Source organism: Kogia breviceps, chromosome 15 (genome assembly GCF_026419965.1).
Source record: "Kogia breviceps isolate mKogBre1 chromosome 15, mKogBre1 haplotype 1, whole genome shotgun sequence".
NCBI lineage: Eukaryota > Metazoa > Chordata > Mammalia > Artiodactyla > Physeteridae > Kogia > Kogia breviceps.
The window spans coordinates 70,242,779-70,265,488 of record NC_081324.1 but is presented as its reverse complement, the minus strand read 5'-3'; the positions used below and the strand labels follow the sequence as shown (position 1 = coordinate 70,265,488).

Sequence of the window (22,710 nt, the reverse complement as noted above, 5' to 3'; positions counted from 1 at the left end):
CAGTCTGCCCTGAACCCCATCAATAGCACTTAGAACAGTGCCTGACACCCAGGAAGCACTCAATAAATGTTACCTACTTTTGTTATTCATCATTGTGCCTTTATTTTCAGTCCTTTAAGGGCTCAATAAATAACAGCTTTTGTTAGTGGAAGGACCTTCACAACTGAGAGAAATGAGACTAATTTTATATATTCCCCTCCCCCAGAATTAGGGCCTAGAGTCAGTGGTGACTGAGCCTGAAAAAAAAAGCATCAGTGACTTTTTCTAGGATCTCAGGTGATGCTGGTGAGAATGAGTGTGCCTCGGGGCTTGGAGATCTCTTAAGAGGTGTCCTGACACTGTTATTCCTCCTCAGCTTCTTCAGTATCCCCTGGAACTCCCTGCTTCTCCCTGTAGCCCCAGGTGTGGTGCAGTCTCCATTGCCCTGAGTAGAGAAGAGCCCAGCACTTTACACGCTGTTCTCCTGTGCACACACTCACCAGTTTACAAAGCACTCCCTGTACATTACAACCCTCCTTTACCATCTGGGCAGAACCCGAGGGCAGCCTCTTCAATTCTGTCTCCTCTCTGAGTCCCCTGAACACTGGCTTCTGGCTTGTCTGTTCAAATTCCAACAAGTTGTGTTTTTTTTCTTTCAGTTTTTTTTGTGTGTGTGATGAGAGCTTAAGATCTGTCTTAGCAACTTTCAAGTACACCATACAGTATTTTTAACTGTAGTCGCCGTGCTGTACATTACATCCCCACGACTGATTTATTTTATAACTAGAAGTTTGTACCTTTGGGAACCCCTTCACCTGTTTCACAGCACCACCCCCTCCCACCCCTGCCCTTAGCAACCTCCAGTCTGTTCTCTGTATCTGTGAGCTTCATGTGTGTTTGTTATATTCCTCATATAAGTGAGATACACCATTTGCCTTTCTCTGACTTATTGCACTTAGCATAATGCCCTCAAGGTCCATCCATGTTGTCACAAATGGCAAGATTTCATTCTTTTATGGATGAATAATACTCCACTACATATATACACGTATAGTATGTGTGTGATATACACACACACACACATATATATCACGGTTTCTTTATCCATTCATTCATGATGAACACAACGGTTGTTTCCACATCTGGGCTATTATAAATAGTGCTGCAGTGAACGTGGGGGGTGCGTGTATATTTTCAAGTCAGTGTTTTCATTTTCTTTGGATAAATACCCAGAAGTGGAATTGCTGGCTCAAATGGTAGTTCTAACTTTGTGAGGAACCTCATACTGTATTCCATAGTAGCTGCAGCAATTGACATTTCCACCAGTGGTTCCCCTTTCTCCACATCCTCACCAACACTTAACTATTTCTTGTCTTTTTGCTATTGCCGTTCTCACAGGTGTGAGGTGGTGACTCCTGGTGGTTTTGATTTGCATTCCCTCCTGATTAATTAGGTTGAGCATCTTTTCATGAGCCTGTTGGCAATCTATATGTCTTCTTTAGAAAAATGTGAATTCAGATCTTCTGCCCATATTTTAAGTGGATTGTTTGGGGGTTTTTTGGTATTGAGTTGTGTGAATTCTTTATGTTTTGGATATTAACCCCTTATCAGATACATGATTTGCAAATATTTTCTCCCATTCAGTACGTTACCTTTTCATTTTGTCAATGATTACATTTGCCGTGCAGAAGCTTTTTAGTTTGATGTGGTTCCACTTGTTTATTTTTGCTTTTGTTGCTTTTACTTTTGGTGTCAGATTTTTAAAAATCATCGCCAAAAAAATAAAATAAAATAAAAATAAAAAATCATCACCAATACCTATGTCAAGGAGTTTACTGCCTGTGTTTTCTTCTAAGAGTTTTATGGTTTCAGGTCTTATATTTAAGTCTTAAATCCATTTTGAGTTAAGTTTTGTGTATGGTGTAAGGTAGTGGTCTAATTTTACTCATTTTTTGTATGTGGCTGTTGATTTTTCCAAACACTATTTATTAAAGAGACTGTCTTTTCCTTTGTATGTTCTTGGCTCCTTTGTCATAAATTAATTAACCATAGATGCATGGGTTTTTTTTCTCTGCTCTCCATTCTGTTCCATTGATCTGTGTGTCTGTTTTTAAGCCAGAACCATACTGTTAATTAATATAGCTTTGTAATAGAGTTTGAAATCAGAGAATATGATGCCTCCAGCTTGGTTCTTCTTTCTCAGGATTACTTTGGCTATTTGAGGTCTTTTGTGGTTCCATACAAATTTTAGGATTGACTGTCCTATTTCGTTAAAAATGCCATTGGGGGCTTCCCTGGTGGTGCAGTTGTTGAGAGTCTGCCTGCCGATGCAGGGGAAACGGGTTCGTGCCCCGGTCTGGGAGGATCCCACGTGCCGCGGAGCGGCTGGGCCCGTGAGCCATGGCCGCTGAGCCTGCGCGTCTGGAGCCTGTGCTCCGCAATGGGAGGGGCCACAACAGTGAGAGGCCCTCATACTACAAAAAAAAAAAAAAAAAGCCATTGGAATATTGATAGGGATTGCATTGAATCTGTAAATTGCTTTGGGTAGTATGGACATTTTAACAATATTAATTCCAATCCCTGAGCAGGGATAGCTTTCCATTTATTCTTGTCTTCTTCAGTTTCATAATGTCTTGTAATTTTCAGAATACAGGCCTTTCACCTCCTTAGCTAAATTTATTCTTAGGTACTTTATTCTTTTTAGTGCAATTGTACATGAGATTGTTTTCTTTTTTTCTGATAAATATTTTTTATTGAAGTATAGTTGATTTACAATGTTGTATTAGTTTCTGCTGTACAGCAAAGTGATTTAGTTATACATATATACACATTCTGTTTTTTAATATTCTTTTCCAGTATGGTTTATCATAAGGTATTGAATATAGTTCCCTGTGCTATACAGTAGGACCTTGGTGTTTATCCATTCTATATATAAAAGCTTACATCTGCTAACCCCAACCTCCCACTCCAGCCCTCCCAACCCGCTTCCCCTTGGCAACCACCAGGCTTTTCTCTATGTCCATAAGTCTGTTTCTGTTTTATAGGTAGGTTCATTTGTGTCATATTTTAGATTCCACATGTAAGTGATATGATATGGTATTTGTCTTTCTCTTTCTGACTTGCTTCACTTAGTATGATAATCTCTAGTTGCGTCCATGTTGCTGCAAATGGCATTATTTCATTCTTTTTTATGGCTGAGGAGTATTCCATTGTATATACACACCACATCTTCTTTATCCATTCATCTGTTGATGGACATTTAGGTTGTTTCCATGTCTTGGCTATTGTACATAGTGCTGCTATGAACATAGGGGTGCATGTATCTTTTTGGTTTTGTTTTTTTATAAATTTATGTATTTTATTTTTGGCTGTGTTGGGTCTTCGTTGCTGCACACGGGCTTTTCTCTGGTTGTGGAGAGCAGGGGCCACTCTTTGTTGCAGTTCACGGGCTTCTCATTGTGGTGGCTTCTCTTGTTGCAGAGCACGGGCTCTAGGCGTGCAGGCTTCAGTAGTTGTGGCACACAGGCTCAGTAGTTGTGGCGCATGGGCTTAAGTTGCTCCACGGCATGTGGGATCTTCCCGGACCAGGGCTCGAACCCATGTCCCCTGCATTGGCAGGCAGATTCTTAACCACTGTGCCACCAGGGAAGCCCCCACATGTATCTTTTTGAATTAGAGTTTTGTCTGGATATATGCCCAGGAGTGGGATTGCTGGATCATATGGTAATTATATTTTAACTTTTCTGAGGAACCTCCATACTGTTTTCCACAGTGGCTGCACCAACTTACTTACCACCAACACACCCACAGTGTAGGAGGGTTGCCTTTTCTCCACATCCTCTCCAGCATTTATTATTTGTAGACTTTTTAATGATGGCCATTCTGACCGCTGTGAGGTGGTACCTCATTGTAGTTTTGATTTGCATTTCTCTAATAATCAGCAACGATGAGCATCTTTTCATGTGCCTATTGACCATCTTTGGAGAAATGTCTGTTTAGGTCTTCTGCCCATGTTTTGACTGTGTTGTTTGTGGTTTTTTGTTGTTGAGTTGTATGAGCTGCTTATATATTTTGGAAATTAAGACCTTGTTGGTTGCATCATTTGCAAATATTTTCTCCCATTCTGTAGGTTGTATTTTCATTTTGTTTATCATCTCCTTTGCTGTGCAAAAGCTTATAAGTTTGATTAGGTCCCATTTGTTTATTTTTGCTTCTGTTTCTGTAGTCTTGGCAGACTGACCTAAGAAAACATTGGTGCAATTTATGTCAGAGAATGTTTTGCCTGTGATCTTTTCCAGGAGTTTTATGGTGTCATGTCTTATATTTAAGTCTTTAAGCCATTTTGAGTTTATTTTTGTTTATGGAGAGAGGGTGTGTTCTAACTGCATTGATTTACATGCGGCTGTCCAACTTTCCCAACACCACTGCCTTTTCCCGTTGTATATTGTCGCCTCCTTTGTCAAATATTAGTTGCGCATAGGTATGTGGGTTTATTTCTGGGTGCTCTATTCTGGTCCATTGATCCATAGGTCTGTTTTTTTGTTTGTTTTTTGTGTGTGTGGTATGCAGGCCTCTCACTGTTGTGGCCTCTCCCCTTGCGGAGCACAGGCTCCGGACACGCAGGCTCAACGGCCATGGCTCATGGGCCCAGCTGCTCTGCAGCATGTGGGATCTTCCCGAACCAGGGCACGAACCCTGTCCCCTGCATCGGCAGGCGGACTCTCAACCACTGCGCCACCAGGGAAGCTCCATAGGTCTGATTTGATTACTGTAACTTTGCAGTATTGTCTGAAGTCTGGGAAGATTATGCCTTCTGCTTTGTTCTTTTTCTTCAGGATTGCTGTGGCAATTCTGGGTCTTTTATGGTTCCATATGAATTTCAGGATTATTTGTTCTAGTTCTGTGAAAAAATGTCATGGGTAATTTGATAGGGATGCATTAAATCTGTAGATTGCTTTGGGTAGTATGGCCATTTTAGCAATATTCTTCCAATCCAAGAGCGTGGGATATCTTTCCATTTCTTTGAGGCATCTTCAGTTTCCTTTATTAATGTTTTCTTGTTCTTAGCGTATAAGTCTTTTACCTCCTTGGTCAGGTTTATTCCTAAGTATTTTATTTTTGGCAGTGCAATTTTAAAAGGTATTTTTTTTCATTCCCTTTCTGAATTTCATTGTTGGTGTAAAGAGATGCAGCCAATTTCTGTATGTTAATCGTGCATCCTGCTACCTTGCTGAATTCGTTTATCAGGTCTTGTAGTTTTTCTATGGAGTTTTTAGGGTTTTCTGTATATAGTGTCATATCATCTACATATAATGACAGTTTTACCTCATCCTTTCCAATTTGGATACCTTTAATTTCTTTTTCATGTCTGATTCCTGTGGCCAGGACTTCCAATACTGTGTTTAATAGAAAAGGTGAGAGTGGGCATCCTTGTCTTCTTCCAGATTTTAGCTGGAAGGCTTTCAGCTTTTCACCATTTAATATTATATTGGCTGGGGGTTCGTCATAAATAGCTTTTATTATATTGAGATGTGTTCCCTCTATACGTACGCACTTTAGTAAGAGTTTTTTTCATGAATGGTTATTGAATTTTGTCAAATGCTTTTTCTGTATCTATTGAGATGATCATGTGGTTTTTATCTTTTCTTTTGTTTATGTGGTGTATCACACTGATTGATTTGCATATGTTGAACCCTCCTCGTGAACTTGGGATGAATCTCACTTGGTGGTGGTGTATGATCGTTTTTTAAAATTAATTAATTTTATTTATTTATTTATTCATTTATTGGCTGTGTTGGGTCTTTGTTGCTGCATGCGGGCTTTCTTTAGTTGTGGCGAGCAGGAGCTACTCTTCGTTGCAGTGCATGGACTTCTCATTGCGGTGGCTTCTCTTGTGGAGTACGGGCTCTCGGCGCGCGGGCTTCAGTAGTTGTGGCTTGTGGGCTCTAAAGCACAGGCTCAGTAGTTGTGGCGCGTGGGCTTAGTTGCTCTGCGGCATGTGGGATCTTCCCAGACCAGGGCTCGAACCCATGTCCCCTGCATTGGCAGGCAGATTCTCAACCACTGCGCCACCAGTGAAGCCCATCTTTTTTGTGTTGTTGGATTCAGTTTGCTAATATTTTGTTGAGAATTTTTGCATCTATATTCATCAAAGATATTGGTCTATCGTTTTCTTTTTTTGGTGGTGTCTTTGTCTGGTTTTGGTATCAGAGTGATGGTGGCTTCATCAAATGTCTTTGGGAGTTTTCCCTCCTCTTCATTTTTTTGGAAGAGTTTGAGAAGGATTGGTATAAGTTCTTCTTTGTATGTTTGGTAGAATTCACCTGTGAAACCATGTGGTCCTGGATTTTGTTTGTAGGGAGTTTTAAAATTACAGATTCTATTTCACATCTACTGATCAGTCTGTTCAAATTATCTATTTCTTCTTGATTCAGTTCTGGTGGGCTCTATGTTTCTAGAAACTTATCCATTTCTTCTAGGTTGTCGAATTTGTAGGCATATAATTGTTCATAGTATTCCCTTACGGTTTTTTTGCCATATCAGTTGTTATGTCTTGTTTTTCATTTCTTATTTTGTTGATTTGGATTCTCTCTCTTTTCTTCTTGTTGAGCCTGGCCAGAGGTTTGTCAGTCTTGTTTATCCTTTCAAAGAACCAGCTCTTGGTTTTACTGAGTTTTTCTAATCTCTATTTTATTTATTTCCTCTCTGATCTCTATTATTTCCTTCCTTCTGTTGATTTTAGGTTTTGTTTGTTCTTTTCATAATTCTTTTAGGTGGTAGGTTAGGTTGTTTATTTGAGATTTTTCTTGTTTTTTGAGGAAGGCCTGTATCTCTGTGAACTTGCCTCTAAGAACTGCTTTTGCTGTATCACATAGATTTTTTTTTTTTTTTTTTTTTTTTTTGCGGTATGCGGGCCTCTCACCGCCGCGGCCTCTCCCGTTGCGGAGCACAGGCTCCGGACGCGCAGGCCCAGCGGCCACGGCTCACGGGCTCAGCCGCTCCGCGGCACGCGGGATCCTCCCGGACCAGGGCACGAACCCGTGACACCTGCATCGGCAGGCGGACTCCCAACCACTGTGCCACCAGGGAAGCCCTCACATAGATTTTGTATGGTTGTGTTTTCATTTTCATTTGTCTCAAGGTATTTTTAAATTTCTTCTTTGATTTCATCATTGACCCATTGGTTTTTTAGTAGCACGTTGTTTCATCTCCGTGTAATCATTTTATTCTCATTTCTTTTTCTGTGGTTAATTTCCAGTTTCATGCTTGTGTAGTCAGGAAAGATGCTTGACATAAATCCTGTGCTCTTAAATTTGTTGGGGCTTGTTTTGTGCCCTAGTATGTGGTGAAACCTAGAGAATGTTCCATGTGCAATTGAAAAAAAATGTGTATTCTGGGTTTTTTTGGATGTAATGTTCTAAAAATATCAATTAAGTCTAAAATTTTCTGTTGAATCGTTTAGGATCTCTGTTGCCTTGTTGATTTTCTGTATAGAAGATCTGTCCATTGATGTGAGTGAGGTGTTAAAGTCTCCTACTATTATTGTATTACTGTCAGTTTCTCCCTTTATGTCTGTTAGTATTTATTTTATGTATTTGGGTGCTCCTGTATTAGGTGCGTATATGTTGATGAGTTTAAAATCCTCTTCTTGGGCTTCCCTGGTGGCACAGTGGTTGAGAGTCTGCCTGCCAATGCAGGGGACACGGGTTCATGCCCCGGTCCTGGAAGATCCCACATGCCGCGGAGCGGCTAGGCCCGTGAGCCATGGCCGCTGAGCCTGCGCGTCTGGAGCCTGTGCTCCGCAACGGGAGAGGCCACAACGGTGAGAGGCCCGCATACCACACACACACACACAAAAAATCCTCTTCTTGTATTGATCCTTTTATCATTATATAGTGTCTTTCTTTACCTTTCTTTATGGCCTTTGTTTTAAAGTCCATTTTGTCTGATATGAGTATTGCAACCTCTGCTTTTCAACCTGTGTGTGTCCTTTGCCCTGAAGTGGGTCTCTCTTGTAGGCAGCATATTGTAGGCTCTTTTTTTTTTTTTTAAATCCAGTCTGCCACTCTGTCTTGTGTGTGTGTGTGTGTGTGTGTGTGTGTGTGTGTGTGTGTGTGTGTGTGGTACACTGGCCTCTCACTGTTGTGGCCTCTCCCGTTGCGGAGCACAGGCTCCGGACGTGCAGGCTCAGTGGCCATGGCTTACGGGCCCAGCCACTTCGCGGCATGTGGGATCTTCCCGGGCCGGGGCACGAACCCGTGTCCCCTGCATCGGCAGGCGGACTCTCAACCACTGCGCCACCAGGGAAGCCCCACTCTGTCATTTGATTGGAGCATTTAGTCCATTGACATTTAAGATAATTATTGAGAGGTATGTATTTATTGCCATTTTAAACCTGTTTTCCCATTGATTTTATGTTTCTTCTTTGTCCTTTTCATTTTTCCTTTTGTGGCTTGATGATTTTCTTTTGCATTATGTTTATGTTCTCTCCTTTTTGGTTTTTGTGAATCTATTGTATGTTTTTGATTTGTGGTTACCCTGTTTTTCATGTATGTTACCCCCTTCCTATATCTACTTGTCTTAGACTGGTACTCATATAGGCTCAAACACTTTCTAAGGAAAAACAAAACCTGCATTTTCGTACTCTCCTCCCCCACATTTTATGATTTTGACGCGTCCTCTGTTACATCTTCACGTTCATCCTTTTGCTGTTCACTGTGGTTATAATCACTGTCACAGAAATTTTTTGATTTTTTTAAAAATCTGTGTACTGGCTTATTTAAGTGATTTGCTTTCCCATTGTGATTTTTTTTTTGTTTCCTATATATTCTTCTTTTCTATTTTGGGAAGACTTTTCAATATTTCCTTTAGGATAGGTTTAGTATTGCTGTATTCTTTTAGTTTTTGCTTGTCTGAGAAATTGTGTATCTTTCCTTCTGTTCTAAATGATAATCTTGCTGGGTGGAGTATCCTAGGTTGCAGATTTTTCCCTTTCAGGACTTTGAATATATCTTGCCACTTCCTTCTGGCCTGCAACATTTATGGAGAGAAATTGATGGCCTTATGGTGGTGTTCCCTTGTAATTAACTCTTTGTTTTTCTCTTGCTGCCTTTAGAATCCTCTCTAACTTTTTTCCATTTTTATTATATGTCTTGGTGGAGGTCTGTTTAGGTTTATCTTGTTTGGGACCCTCTGTGCTTCCTGTACCTGGATATCTGTTTCCTTCTTTGTTTTTTAAAATTTATTTATTTAATTTATTTATTTGTGGCTGTGTTGGGGCTTCGTTGCTGCGTGTGGGCTGTCTCTAGTTGTGGTGCACGGGTTTCTCATTGTCGTGGCTTCTCTTGTTGCAGAGCACGGGCTCTAGGCACAGGCTTCAGTAGTTGTGGCACGTGGGCTCAGCAGCTGTGGCTTGCAGGGTCTAGAGCACAGGCTCAGTAGTTGTGGCACACGGGCTTAGCTGCTCTGCGGCATGTGGGATCTTCCTGGACCAAGGCTCGAACCGGTGTCCCCCGCATTGGCAGGCGGATTCTTAACCACTGCACCACCAGGGAAGCCCCTGATTCCTTCTTTAGGTTTGGGAAGTTTTCAGCCATAATTTCTTCAAATTCATTTTCGATCCCCTTGTCTCTTGCTTCTCCTTCTGGAATCCCTATTATGCATGCTTTATATTATCCTGTAGGTCTCTTATGTTGCTTTCATTTTTTTTCATTTGGCTTTCTGTCTGTTGTCCTGATTGGGTGATTTCCATTATTCTATCTTCAAGGTCACTTATTCATTCTTTTGCATTATTCATTCTGCTGTTCATTGCCTTTCAGTCAGCTTTCATATCTGTAAATGAGTTTTCTAATTTTTCTTGGTTCCTCTTTATAGTTTTACAGTACTCTGCATTTCTGTCGATAGCCTTTCTTAATTCCTTCAGTATTTTCATTATCTCATTTTTGAAATTGGTATCTATTATTTGGGCTTCCCTGGTGGCGCAGTGGTTGAGAATCCGCCTGCCAATGCAGGAGACACGGGTTCGTGCCCTGGTCCGGGAAGATCCCACATGCCGCGGAGCAACTAAGCCCGTGAGCCATGGCCGCTAGGCCTGCGCGTCCGGAGCCTGTGCTCCACAACGGGAGAGGCCACAACAGTGAGAGGCCCGCATACCGCAAAAAAAAAAAAAAAAAAAGAAAGAAATTGGTATCTATTAGACTGAAGAGGTCTGTTTCATTGTTCTTTCAGGGGAATTCTCTTGGTCATTTAATGGGGAGTTGTTCCTCTGCTTCTTCATTTTACTTACATTTCTCTTACTCTGTGAGTTTAGGAGAAACAGTTGTCTACTGTGGTCTCAGAGGGCTATTTATATGTGGAGGTGTCCCTGTGTAGCTTGTGGGGTGTTAATATATTTGGTGCAAGGGTTGTTTTTAGTATGGATGCCTGTCGCCTCTTTCTTCAGCGTGTGCTAGGCGTTGTCCCCTTGATAGGGGTGTGCAGATGTGGTGGCTGATGCCCAGTCCTGGGGTTCTTGGTGGCAGTGTTGGCTTAGGCGCACCCCCTGAACACACAGTGGGAGCGGAGGCGGCTCTCAACCGCCCCTGGCATGTGGGTGGGTGGCAGCGGCAGCTCACGACTGCCCCTGGAACCCATGCGGTGTCCTGCCCTCTGCGAGCACGCACACAGGTAAAAAGGCTACGGTGGTGGGTCCCGCCGCTCCCCTGTCCACCCCGCAAACAATGTCACCTGGCCCCTAAGGTGGTCTGGGCTTCCTCTGCATACACGCTCAGTTGTGGTCACACAGATTCCAGCCCCTCAACTCCCCGCCCCAAGCTTTTTTCCACACAGCCACCCCCAGCCCTCTCTCAGGGTCTGATCTCTGAAACCCAAGTTCCAGCACCCAGCCCCTGCCTGTGCCAGCGAATGCACGTCTCAGGTTGGGGAGTGCAGGGCAGCGGAACTGACCATCTGTGAAGTCCTCTGTCTGCCACAAACTGGCTGCTGTGTTCTCCCCAAGGCTCTGAAGCTGTCTGTCTGTCCTGGCCAATCTCCTGACCGGTGACGGGGCTTCCCAGGGTGTAGAAACCTTTCCTCATTCACAGCTCCCTCCCAGGGGCACAGGTTCTGTCCTGATTCCTTTCTCATTTTCTTTCTTTCTTTTTTTTTTCTTTCTATAGAAATGCAACAGATTTTTGTGTATTGATTGTCTGCTGCAACATTACTGAATTTGTTTATTCATTCTGACAGTTTTTTTGTAGAATCTTTAGGGTTTTCTATCTATAGTATCATGTCATCTGCAAATAGTGACAATTTTACTTTTTCCTTTCCAACTTGGATTCTTTTTACTTCTTTTTCTTGCCTAACTGCTTTGGCTAGAACTTCCAGTACCTTGTTGAATAAAAGTGTTGATAGTGGGCATTCTTGTCTTGTTCCTGATTGTAGAGGAAAGGCTTTCAGCTTTACATAGTTGAGAATAATGTTAGCTGTGGGGTTGTCATATATGGACTTTATTTTTTTTGTTTGTGTTTAAAGTACTTTATGATTTTACAGAGCATCTTAAAACACACAGTATCTTATGTGATCCTAACAATAACCCTAGAGGTATGGGTTACAATGCCAGTTTTACAGGGGAGGGAATGAAAGTGGTGAGATACACACAGGCACACTACTTAGAATTCTACTAAAACCTTAATGCTGTGAATCCTGGGACTGAGTGTTATCCTTGAAGAAAAGGATAGTTGTGAAAATGTGATCTGTTAATTAATAGAGAGAGATTTAAAAATAATACGGAATCCCACATTTTCCCTTTTTTTGGGGGGGGGGTGTCTGCCTTTTTTCTCCTTTGTCATTTTTAGCCCTTTCTTCATCTACACAAAATGTCTCCAGCTCTACTGAAATATTCTTTTTCTCCACAATCTATACTGGATATTTAAGGCATAAAATGCAAAGAGCTTTTTAGAATAATAAACGTCAGCATTTTTGTTTTTTATGATCAAAATATTATTGCTTGAAATGGACAGTTAATTTTTTTTTTTTTTTTTTGCCGGTATGCTGGCCTCTCCTGTTGCAGAGCACAGGCTCCAGATGCGCAGGCTCAGCGGCCATGGCTCACGGGCCCAGCCGCTCCGCGGCATGTGGGATCCTCCCGGACCAGGGCACGAACCCGTGTCCCCTGCATCGGCAGGCGGACTCAACCACTGCGCCACCAGGGAAGCCCTGGACAGTTAATTTAAGGAAACAAGCTTTGGTGTTTGGTTCAAATGTGTTGAATGAACTGCCCCAGCTCTACTTATTTCACTATAAAACTTGAAAAAGATAAGTTGTAATTTGGAGAATAAGACAAGAAAATATATTAACCAAATATTACTTTGTTAAAATTCTAAGGAATTTAAAAATCTTGATCTCCTCGGAACACCTATAGAGCCCTGTTCTTCCCCCCATATAGCTCTGCTGTGTTGTATAATTGCCTGTTTACATGTCTGTGTCTTTCAGAGACAGTTAGCTCTGTAAGGCCAGAGACAATAACTATCTTATTAGCTGTTAAGTCCAGCTCCAGAAGGTACACAAATGAACATATGCTGAATGAACAAATGAATGAGTGAACGAACGAATGGATTTTCTTTTCTGGCCTCCCTATCTCTGGTTGAGACTAGTGTTTTTGATGTAAAGAATCCACATAGAGTCAGTATCCATGGGATTTCTTCTAGAACCCAGTGGGTGACATCAGGTTCAGTAAGACAGCGGAGGAGTGGGTGGCAGAGGACTCCTGGGGCCTGGTGGGAGCCGTCCACCAGGCAGTACATGGGCAGCATCCCAGCTCAGAGCGCTGGCGGATGGTGTTGACAGTGGGGTACTGGAGTGGGGAGAGATGTGAGTGTGGGAGCAGAAGCCCAAACAGCACCAACAACCAGGAGAGGAAGCCATGTGGAAGCTGGGTACCAAACGGGAACCAAGGGTCGTTTGGAGGAGACACAAGGGATCTTGGAGTCAGTTGTGCTGATGACTTGTGCAGAGGTGAAGGGCCTTTTAACGAGATGGTAGCACAGCGTGTCCCACCCAACCCACCTGATCTTTTTTTTTTTAATTAATTAATTTATTTTTGGCCATGTTTGGTCTTTGTTGCTGCGTGCAGGCTTTCCCTAGTTGCGGCAAGCGGGGGCTACTCTTCATTGTGGTGCGCGGGCTTCTCATTGCAGTGGCTTCTCTTGTTGCGGAGCACGGGCTCTAGGCATGCAGGCTTCAGTAGTTGCCAACCCACCTGATCTTAAAAGGGCCCTGGCCTCCCTGTCTTCCCCATTGGTCCTGGGAATCCTCAACTTCGAGGAAAGCCAGTTGGTCTCCAGTAACCTTTAGGACCTGGTGGACCTATTGGACCTGGAATGTCTCATGGACCACCACCTCTAGTGGGACGGGACCTCTCTCTCCTTTTTCACCTGAGGGTCCAGGAGGACCTTGAATTAAAATGGTATTTTTCAATGTCTGAGAATGTTCCCAGTCTTTTAGCCTGAAATCATTAGTGATGTTACTCAGTAGTTTCACTTCTTTTATTTCCTGTTCCAAATGCACTTTTTTTCCCCCCGAGACATAATTTCTGCTGATGCATTGTATACATGCTCCTTTAACATCTCCTGCCACTATTCTGATGATAGGTACAAGAACTGCAAACACAAGGAGATAAAGGGCCATCAATGCAGCTTTGAAAGACTTACCTTCTCTTGAAGGGCAAGGCCATTTTTAGGATTCAGAGGAAGCAAAGCTGCCATTGAGCAAGCGTCAGACTTCACAAATTCTGAACAGCTATCAGTGTTCTCCTGTTGATTGGGAAAGCTATCCCACTGTGTCATACTTCTGAAGCAAAGCCACTAGAGCCATAAACTGGTGAGAACACTTAAATGATGATCATTTTGATGAATTCCTGGAAGCTGGGTGAGGACTAGTGTGAGAGTCTCTGAGAGACTTCTGGGGGCTGCAGTCCTAGGGGGCGCCCCCAAACTTTCCTGGGCTTCACCTCCAGGAACCCAACCAGGGTCTGACGGTGAAGAGCCAAGAAAAATCACCTGGTGCCTCTGGCAAAGGGAGGGGAAAACTAACCATTTAAAATACATCCAGAGCTTTCTTCATAATAAAGGCTTACTCTCCAGTGAAAAATCCATATGTATATGGCCTTTATTATGTTATGTTCCCTCTGTACCTGCTCTGTTCAGAGTTTTTATCATAAATGGAGGTTGAATTTTGTCAAATGCTTTTTCTGCTATTGAGATGATCATGTGATTTTTATCCTTCATTTTGTTAATGTGATGTTATTACATTGACTGATATGCAGATGTTGAGCCAACCTTGCATCCCTGGAATATTAAATCCCACTTAATCGTGGTGTATGATTTTTTTAATTCGGTTTGCTAATTTTTTAAAAAGACTTATTTATTTTATTTTTGGCTGCGTCAGGTCTTAGTTGCGGCACACAGGATCTTCGCTGAGGCACACAGGACCTTTTTGTGGCATGCAGGCCCTTCGTTGTGTGTGGGTTTTGTCTCTAGTTGTGGCGCGTGGGCTCTGTAGTTTGCAGCACGCGGGCTCTAGTTGAGGTGCGCCAGTTCAGTAGTTGTGGTGCAACAGGCCCAGTTGCACCGCGGCATGTGGGATCTTAGTTCCCTGACCAGGGAATGTGTCCCCTGCATTGTAAGGCAGATTCTCTACTACCGGACCACCAGGGAAGTCCCCGGTTTGCTAATATTTTTGATGAGCATTTTTGTATCTATGTTCATCAGGGGTATTGGCCTGTAATTTCCTTTCCTTATGGCATCCTTGTCTGGTTTTGCTAGGGTTATGCTGGCCTCATAAAATGAGTTTGGAAGTGTTCCCTCCTCTATTTTTGGAAGAGTTTGAGAAAGATCAGTATTCTTCTTTGAATATTTGGTAGAATTCACCAGTGAAGCTATTTGGTCCTGGACTTTTGTTTGTTGGGAGTTTTTTGATTACTGATTCAACCTCCTCACTAGTAATCAGTCTGTTCAGGTTTTCTATTTCCTCATGATTCAGTCTTGGAAGGTTATATATTTCTAGGAATTTCTCCATTTCTTCTGGGTCGTCCAGTTTGTTGGCATGTAATTGTTCCAAGTGGTTTTTATGATCCTTTATATTTCTATGGTATCAGTTGTTATGTCTCCTCTTTCATGATCTTCCCAGACCAGCCCTGTTTTTTTTTTTCCCTTGGTGAGTCTAGCTAACGGTTCGTCAATCTTTATCTTTTCAAAGAACCAGCTCTTAGTTTTATTGATCTTTTCTATTGTCTTTTTAGTCTTTATTTCCTTCATTTCTGCTCTGATCTTTTTTAAAAATAAATTTATTTCATTTATTTATTTTTGGCTGTATTGGGTCTTTGTTGCTGTGCACGGGCTTTCTCTAGTTGCAGAGAGCTGGGGCTACTCTTCGTTGTAGTGCACAGGCTTCTCATTGCGGTGGCTTCTCTTGCTGCGAAGCACAGCCTCTATGCGTTTGGGCTTCAGTAGTTGTGGCACATGGGCTCAGTAGTTGTGGCTCTTGGGCTCTAGGGCACGGGATCAGTAGTTGTGGCACACGGAATTAGTTGCTCTGCGGCATGTGGGATCTTCCCGGACCAGGGCTTGAACCTGTGTCCCCTGCATTGGCAAGTGGATTCTTAACCACTGCGCTACCAGGCAAATCCCAAGACTTTTCTTGTTTCTTGAGGAAGCCACTTATCACTATGAACATCCCTCTTAGAATAGCTTTTGCTGCATCCCGTAAATTTTGGTATGTCTCTGTTTTAAAGTCTATCTTGTCTAATAGAAGTATAGCTCTCCTGCTTTCTTTTGGTTTATATTTGCATGGGATATCTTTTCCTAGCCCTCATTTTCAGTCTGTGTGTCCTTACGTCAGAAATGATTCTCTTGTAGGTAGCATATAGATGGGTCCTGTTTTTTAATCCATTTAGCAACTCTATGTCTTTTGATTGGAGAATTCATTCATTTCATTTAAATTAACTATTGACTGTGTTTTGCTCGGGTTTGCGGAAAACAGTTTGACTTTAAAGAAAGCCTAGACACTTGGTTTTGCCCCTTCTTTTACTTTCACCTTGGAATTATTTGTAGTAACAGAGGCCATTTATTGAGTACTTGCTGTGTACCAGGCACTGTGTTGAGTGTTAACCCATTTCACTCCTCCCATAACCCTCTGTGATGGGTACGGTTCTTATCCCTATTTTAAAGATGAGGAAACTAAAGTTCAGAGGCTAAATTTCTGCATCTAACCACCAATTGTGGAGCTGCACCTGTGTGCCAAGACCCAGACTTGTCCCCAGGGGTCGGGGGCCTCCTCCAGGAAGCCCTCTCTCCTGCCCTCTCTGAGCCCCAGCAGCTCTGCTCTGGCCATATTCACCTGGTACCCTCCTCCAGTCTCACAGGTGGACTCTGCATTGGAGGGTGCTCCACCATCCCCACATCCCAGCCAGGAGGAAGGTCCCTGTTAGGGCAGCCCTGAAAGGGACGAGAGATGACCACGCCATTTTTTCTCAACAGGGAGGACCTGCTTATCTCTGATTTCTGGAGTTCAGCACTAGGTGGGTACCATCTGGCTCAAGCTGGAGGCGGTCAGGGTGGGAGGAGGGCCTGGATGTGGGCAAAGCAAGGAATCCAGCTCTCATTGGGTGATGTTTTGCTTCACAGAGTGGTGTGCATGCTGGGTTCTAATTCTGACTTCCCCCTTACAACTGTGTGTCTTATGGCACTTAACTCTCTGGTCCTCAGTTTCTTTATCTGTGGAAGGGACATGAAAATGTGCATATCCTGTAGTGTGATTTTGAATATTAAATGAGGCATTCAGTAAAGTGCTTACAACAGTGCTTACCTGCTGCACAGGAGGCAGTAAATGTTAGTTGTCATTATCAGTGTTGTTGAAATTTATATTTATCCTGCTCTTCCCCTTGATGTTACATTGTAGACCCCACCCCCTGCTGTTATAATCTCTTCCTAAACATAATCTGTGGTGACATAAATATTAATACACAATGTGAATATACCATAGTTGTAATTTTTATTGAGGGACACTTAGTTTGTTTCCTTTTTTTGTTGTTGCTTTTTAAAAATTTATTGTACATAATTTTTCTTTTTTTTAAACAGGAATCAAACCTTAAAAATTTTTTTCAATTAAAAAAATTTTTTTAGCCGCACCATGCAGTGTGTGGGATCTTAGTTCCCCAACCAGGGAATCAAACCCCTGCTCCCTGCGGTGGAAGCACAGAGTCTTAACCACTGGACCACCAGGGAATTCCCAATATACATAATTTTTCAGTGAGCACCCTTATGCATACAGCTTTTACCAAATTTAGGGCAACCTTCTTAGTCTATATTCCCAGAGGTGGAAGTGATCAACTTGATATCCACTGTCAAGCTGTTTTCCAAAAAAAGCTTTTACTGATTCTTTGACCAGCATGGATGAACAGAGCCAGCTTTTCGTGCAACCTTTCCCAGCCTGGGTCTTAATTAAAGATATCTTTGCTGCTAAGGCAAAACTGGTATCTAATTATGGGAATATAGGGCTGTTTGCTTTTTGTTTTGTTCTACATACAGATTTGTTCTGCTAAATTCTTCAGTACCAGTATAAGAGGAGAGACAAGAGAACTCACCACTCTGTGAAATGATTTAGACAGTATTTTTCATTTTTTTTTTTTTTTTTTTGGCGGGCCTCTCACTGTTGTGGCCTCTCCCGTTGCGGAGCACAGGCTCCGGACGCGCAGGCTCAGCAGCCATGGCTCACGGGCCCAGCCGCTCCGTGGCATGTGGGATCCTCCCGGACCGGGGTACGAACCCACGTCCCCTGCATCGGCAGGCGGACTCTCAACCACTGCGCCACCAGGGAAGCCCAACATTAAATATTCTTATTCCCAGTTATTTATAGTGTCATTTTGAGAGCTCTGCTCCTCTGTTCTTTTTTATGATAAGAAAAAAGTAGGTATTTCAGACCATAACTTGCATTTACCAGGTTGCCTCTTATTAAATTAGAATGAGTTGACAATGAGCATTAGATGGAAACCGTGCCCATGAATGAAACCTGACTTTTGCTTGAAACATTCCCTTCGGTTGTAGGCTGTGGGTAGCCAGGGACGGGACAGCCATCAGTTCTGAGTGGACGTGGCAGCACGTTTGGGAGCGAGGCCGGAGGAGCTGAAGCCTTTTCAAGCCTGCCCCTCTTCCCCCGGGTCTGTGGATGATTTCGTTCTCAGGGTCGGAGCGTGCCCTCTGACTGTACTGGGCCTGCTCTTTCAGAAACCATCAACAGGTGTCTTAGGAAATATCTGGAACAGCTGAAGGCCCCTGTGGGGCCTCTTTCAGAAGCCCTTGGAAACGTGCATCTCGACTCATCACCAGGTGAGTCAGATGTGGCCCCCGGCTCCGTCCCAGAAGAGACCCCAGTCACAGGATCCTGCCGTTTGAAGTGTGTGTGTTACGGCGTTGGGAACTTCGCCACCTGCGTCATAGCTAGAAACCAGCTCGCGTTTTTGCTTCTCTTTCTGGAAAAGTGCCAGGTAAATTTTGGTATCCTTCTTTATTGTCTCCTTCCTTGGTCTTGTGCACACAGATTTTGACTAAGCCACTCATTCGCCCTCTGCAGATCCCCAGAAGTCACTGCTGGGTGTATGACCCTCTGTTTAGCCAGCTGGAAATTGCGGTTCTTAGCACCCTTGGTGTGGCTGTTCTCCGTGAGAACGAGGTACGTGGTTTAAGAGAGGGGGGCAGGGCGGGCTGGGCAGCTGCTCACCAAGCTGACCCCGGGCCCTGTCCCTGGGCGCCAGGCTCTGTGTACTAGCGGTGCCTCCTCCCCAGGGTGTCCGCACGTGGCTGGTCTGTTACCCTGTTTGGACCTGTGTTGTGCCCGTCAGAAGAGAAAAATCACACGATGGCACAAACACGTTAGGTTTGCAAAATTCTCGTTAAGAGTGTGTCCCCATTTTATGCTCGGTTGGTATCTGCTGTTGCTGCAGGAGGATAAAGAGGGCACAGTCTCCGTACCTCAAATGAGGTCCTTCTGGTTGGAGCGTGCCCTGTCCCGGGGGAGGGAAGCCGTAGAGCAGTCACACGCATAGCACGTGGCTGAGAGTTACGGCTGAGTCCTTGGCCTACCCTGCACCCCCTAAAAAGGTTGGGATTCAAGATTTCTGAGACCTCTGAAAAAAAAACCTCATTGCACAAGCCAGGGGCCGGCGCGACTCGAGGCAGATGCGTCTCCGTTTAGTCGGGCAGTGTCTTGGGGTCACAGGATCATCATTTTACTCCTCTCTGTTTCTGAAACCGCCGTCTCACTGATTACGAAACATGAAAATTAGGCCCAGCTGAGAGGAGAGCCAGTCTCTGATGTTGGCGGGGTCCTAAAACACTGCCGTCCAGCTCAGGTCATCCTGAGCTCTGAGTGCCCGCTCTGTGCGAGGCAGGGAGCTCTGGGGAGCACGAGGGCAGTGGGTGCTGCTCGCCGCCACTGCAGGGCATGTGCCGTGAACGGGTGCATGAGTGGACAGCGAGCAGAGCCATGTCTAGGAACTGAGACCGAGGACACTGTGCTGTTCGGGCCTCCAGGAAGGCTTCCTGGGTCTGAGCTGGGATTTGAAGGTCTCCCGAGAGTTTGCTGAGAGCCAGGACTGCAGGCGGCCTGGGCAGAGCCGCTGCTCAGGACCCACGGCCAGTGTGTCACGGGCCGGGGAAGCTGCAGGGAGAGAGCTTCCAAGAGAGGCCTAGGGTCACCGGCACCAGACAGCAAGGGCCAGGGGGCTCGTTCCTGCCAGAGAGGTGGCAGAGATGGCATAGAGCAGAGGTTCTCAAGAGGCGGTGACTGGACCCCCAGGGCACGTTTGAAAAGGACTGAGTTACGATAGGGATCTGCAGAAAGTGACTCAGGAAAACACAGTACCTGAGGGACAGTGACCTCTGCTGTCCCTCCTGCGGTGCTGTCACGGACCCAAGCTGCCCCTTCCTTAGTCCAGAGCCTTCTGCGTTCGTGGGACACGCATTTGTTAAGTAAACACGAGTTCTTTCTGGACTTCATGATTTGACTTTTAGTCCCGTATAATCCTATAGATTTCACACGCACTACTAATGTAACTATTCCACAAGAGAACATAGGAGTTTTTTCCATTTGATGCTTCAGTTTGCCTTCCCCTCAGCTCATTATTTGTCCCGCTACATTGACCTGTGGTGACATGTGACGTGTTAAGTTGAAGGTGCACTAGTTGATTTGATGCGTTTTTCGTTTGTAAGATGACTGCAAGCGAGCGAACACACCCTTCAGCACCGCACACAATTACATTCACTTCTTGGTGGTGAGAACTCACGGCCACTCTCTCTGCCCTTCCCTCTCCCTCACCTTGTTGTAAGCAGTGTGTTTACACCTGTGCACATTGTACCCCAGGAAGGAAAACGGAGTGTGCACGGCGAGCCCACCGTCTTTTACATGCTCCACTGTGGGACGGCGCTCTACAACAACCTTCTATGGAGGAACTGGTCCATAGACGCCCTTTCCAAGATGGTCATCATGGGGAACAGTTTCAGGGGACTCGAGGAAAGGTAAGCCTGGGAATGCCGAGGGCCACCAGGCCCTGAGGTGAACCCACTCCTCAGACCTGCAAGCAGGAAACATTTCACACTTGGAAAGGCGTTTCCATCGGAACCTGGACAGAGGCTTGGAGCTGGGAGACGTCAGCCCTGAGTCAAGCAGGGAAGCAAGTTAAGGAGTCTTTCTGCCAATAATTCCTCCCTTCCCTTAGGACAGGCAGAAACGGCTTTTTAAAGTGGGGAAAAAAACACTTCTCTTCTTACAGCTACATAACATCCTCCTCCTGCTGCACGATGCCTCAGTGTCTGCTGTCATTTTTCCCTGATGAAATGGGCAGTGACTGGGGCATTCATACCTTCTACTAAATATTTAACCTACTCTGCATCCCACATTTTTAAAAGATTTTTTGATCTATTTCAGTCACCTTGCCCTTCTGTGTCTTAAGTTGAAACCACTCTCAAACCGCCTAATCAGATTTTTAAAAAATTTTTGTTCTAGGTTATTGACAAGGATTCTGCATAAACATTATCCATATGTTGCAAAGGTACCTGCCCGGGTGAAGGGGCTGGGGTGGGACATCATACATACATCTCCATCACCCTGGAGAATTCTGCCTTCACCTGTAGCGGCGGGAGCTCCTGAGGGGCTAACCGAAGGCACAGCGAGGTTATAGCACTGTCAGCTCTCGCGAGGGGTCTGTGTTCCAGAAAGCTAGGACGTTTTAGTGCAGCACCTCATTTTTTCCCAATTATTTCCTCTAGTCTTAGTATCTGGTCTGCTGTAGGCAGACCTGCCCTTGGGGCTTCCAACTCATTGCACAAAGCACTTAAAATACCTTACTCCGTATTTTTTTAAAAAAAGAATAACGTGGGAGGTGGGGGTGAACAGTAAAACGGGAATCTAACCCCAGGAGGGTGGGCCTTACCGGGACTCTCAAGGTTTTGCTTTACTTTTGAATTTTCCCGCTCAGATTTTGAAAGGACGGGAGGAGCTGGCGTTCCCTCAGACCTCACGGTACACGGATGTATTTAATGATACCTCCATCCACTGGTTTCCTGTACAAAAGCTAACCCAACTCTCCACGGACACTTGGGCCTTTCGGGAAGAACCAGATTACCAGGACTGTGAGGGTCTCGAGATCATCAGGAACAAGACAGAAGATCCTTCAGCCGCTGACTTGAACCCGCTGTGATGTGTCTGCTGGGCAGAGGCGGCCGCCACGGAGGGACTGCACGCAGTGAGTCCCCTTTCAGAGAGGGCAGGAAGTACGTCAACTGATTTAAAATGCTGTGTGTCTATTCACAAATCCGTCCGTGGCAGGTGCCGCGGTCTACTTGGCCATGTCAATCAGGCTCTGCAGGGAGGTGGGCACCCAGGTCTTCTCCCCCTGCACGAACACCACGCCCCGATCGATGTAGATGACGATGCGGCCGAAGGTGTACAGCTGCTTCCCTTCGTGTCGCTTCCCGATGACGGGCATGAAGACGATGTTGTGCTCCTCGGCCTTGGTCTCAATGAGGTCTTTAAAGTTCATGGGCACGGAGCTGGCAGCCACGCCGATGCCTCTCTGGGCCATGTTCTCAGCCTCGCGTCGCTCCTGCATGGCCTCGTACTGGAAGTCCTTCCGCCGCTCCGTGTGGGTGAGGTAGGCGATGTTCTCCCGTGCTCCGGGCTGCATGTAGGCACCTGGCAGACACAGAGGGTGGGGGAGGGACAGGTCCCAACATGACAGAAATGGAGATGCCGACTTGGCCTAGGGCTGGGTATGCCACAGGCGCCCTCTCCTAAGGCCTCCTGCTGCCTCAGAGCACTGGTTTAAAATGAACCAGACGATCAAGCACCTTGGGGGAAGTGTGTGGCCCGCTGGCTGCAGTTGCAGAAAAATTTCTGGTTATACCTAATAACCAGAGCTTATTAAATATTCCACATAATAAAGAAGCATCAGCAAGGGATTTCTTCTCTGACAGTCAGTAGCCACTGTTCCGTTCCCTTCTTGCTGGTTTTCACTCCACACTTCCCCCAGGGCAGCTTTTAGAACCCTGAAGACATATGGCCTATAGTAGTTATATATTTAACTTACCCGTGCAGGCCCCCAGCCCTGGAAGAACTTTAAATATATCTGGGGAGCTGAAACACAGATGTTTCCGCTTCACAGATGAAGGGGTAAAACAGGACCATACTTGCCTCATTAAA

The 22,710-nt window shown here is 44.7% G+C and overlaps 2 protein-coding genes across 4 annotated transcripts in view; one reads left to right on the top strand and one right to left on the bottom strand.

Annotated features, from left to right (window-relative positions):
* The window catches only part of SRRD (SRR1 domain containing), a 24,496-nt gene extending 1,786 nt beyond the window's left edge, over positions 1-22,710 (top strand). Inside the window, exons 2-7 of one of the 2 annotated variants that reach the window (XM_059039522.2) lie at positions 16,494-16,534; positions 18,240-18,499; positions 18,586-18,684; positions 20,374-20,528; positions 21,016-21,061; positions 21,488-22,710. In XM_059039522.2, coding sequence (XP_058895505.1) covers positions 16,494-16,534; positions 18,240-18,499; positions 18,586-18,684; positions 20,374-20,528; positions 21,016-21,061; positions 21,488-21,709 — 823 coding nt within the window. In that variant the 3' untranslated portion in view covers positions 21,710-22,710. The remainder of the gene's footprint in view (positions 1-16,493; positions 16,535-18,239; positions 18,500-18,585; positions 18,685-20,373; positions 20,529-21,015; positions 21,062-21,487) is intronic. The other variant, XM_067015175.1, reaches the window with a different exon arrangement.
* TFIP11 (tuftelin interacting protein 11) overlaps positions 20,988-22,710 on the bottom strand; it is a 32,563-nt gene continuing 30,840 nt past the window's right edge. For both annotated transcript variants that reach the window (XM_059039505.2, XM_067015167.1), the window contains exon 13: positions 20,988-22,203. In XM_059039505.2, the coding sequence (XP_058895488.1) occupies positions 21,848-22,203 (356 nt within the window). In that variant the 3' untranslated portion in view covers positions 20,988-21,847. The remainder of the gene's footprint in view (positions 22,204-22,710) is intronic.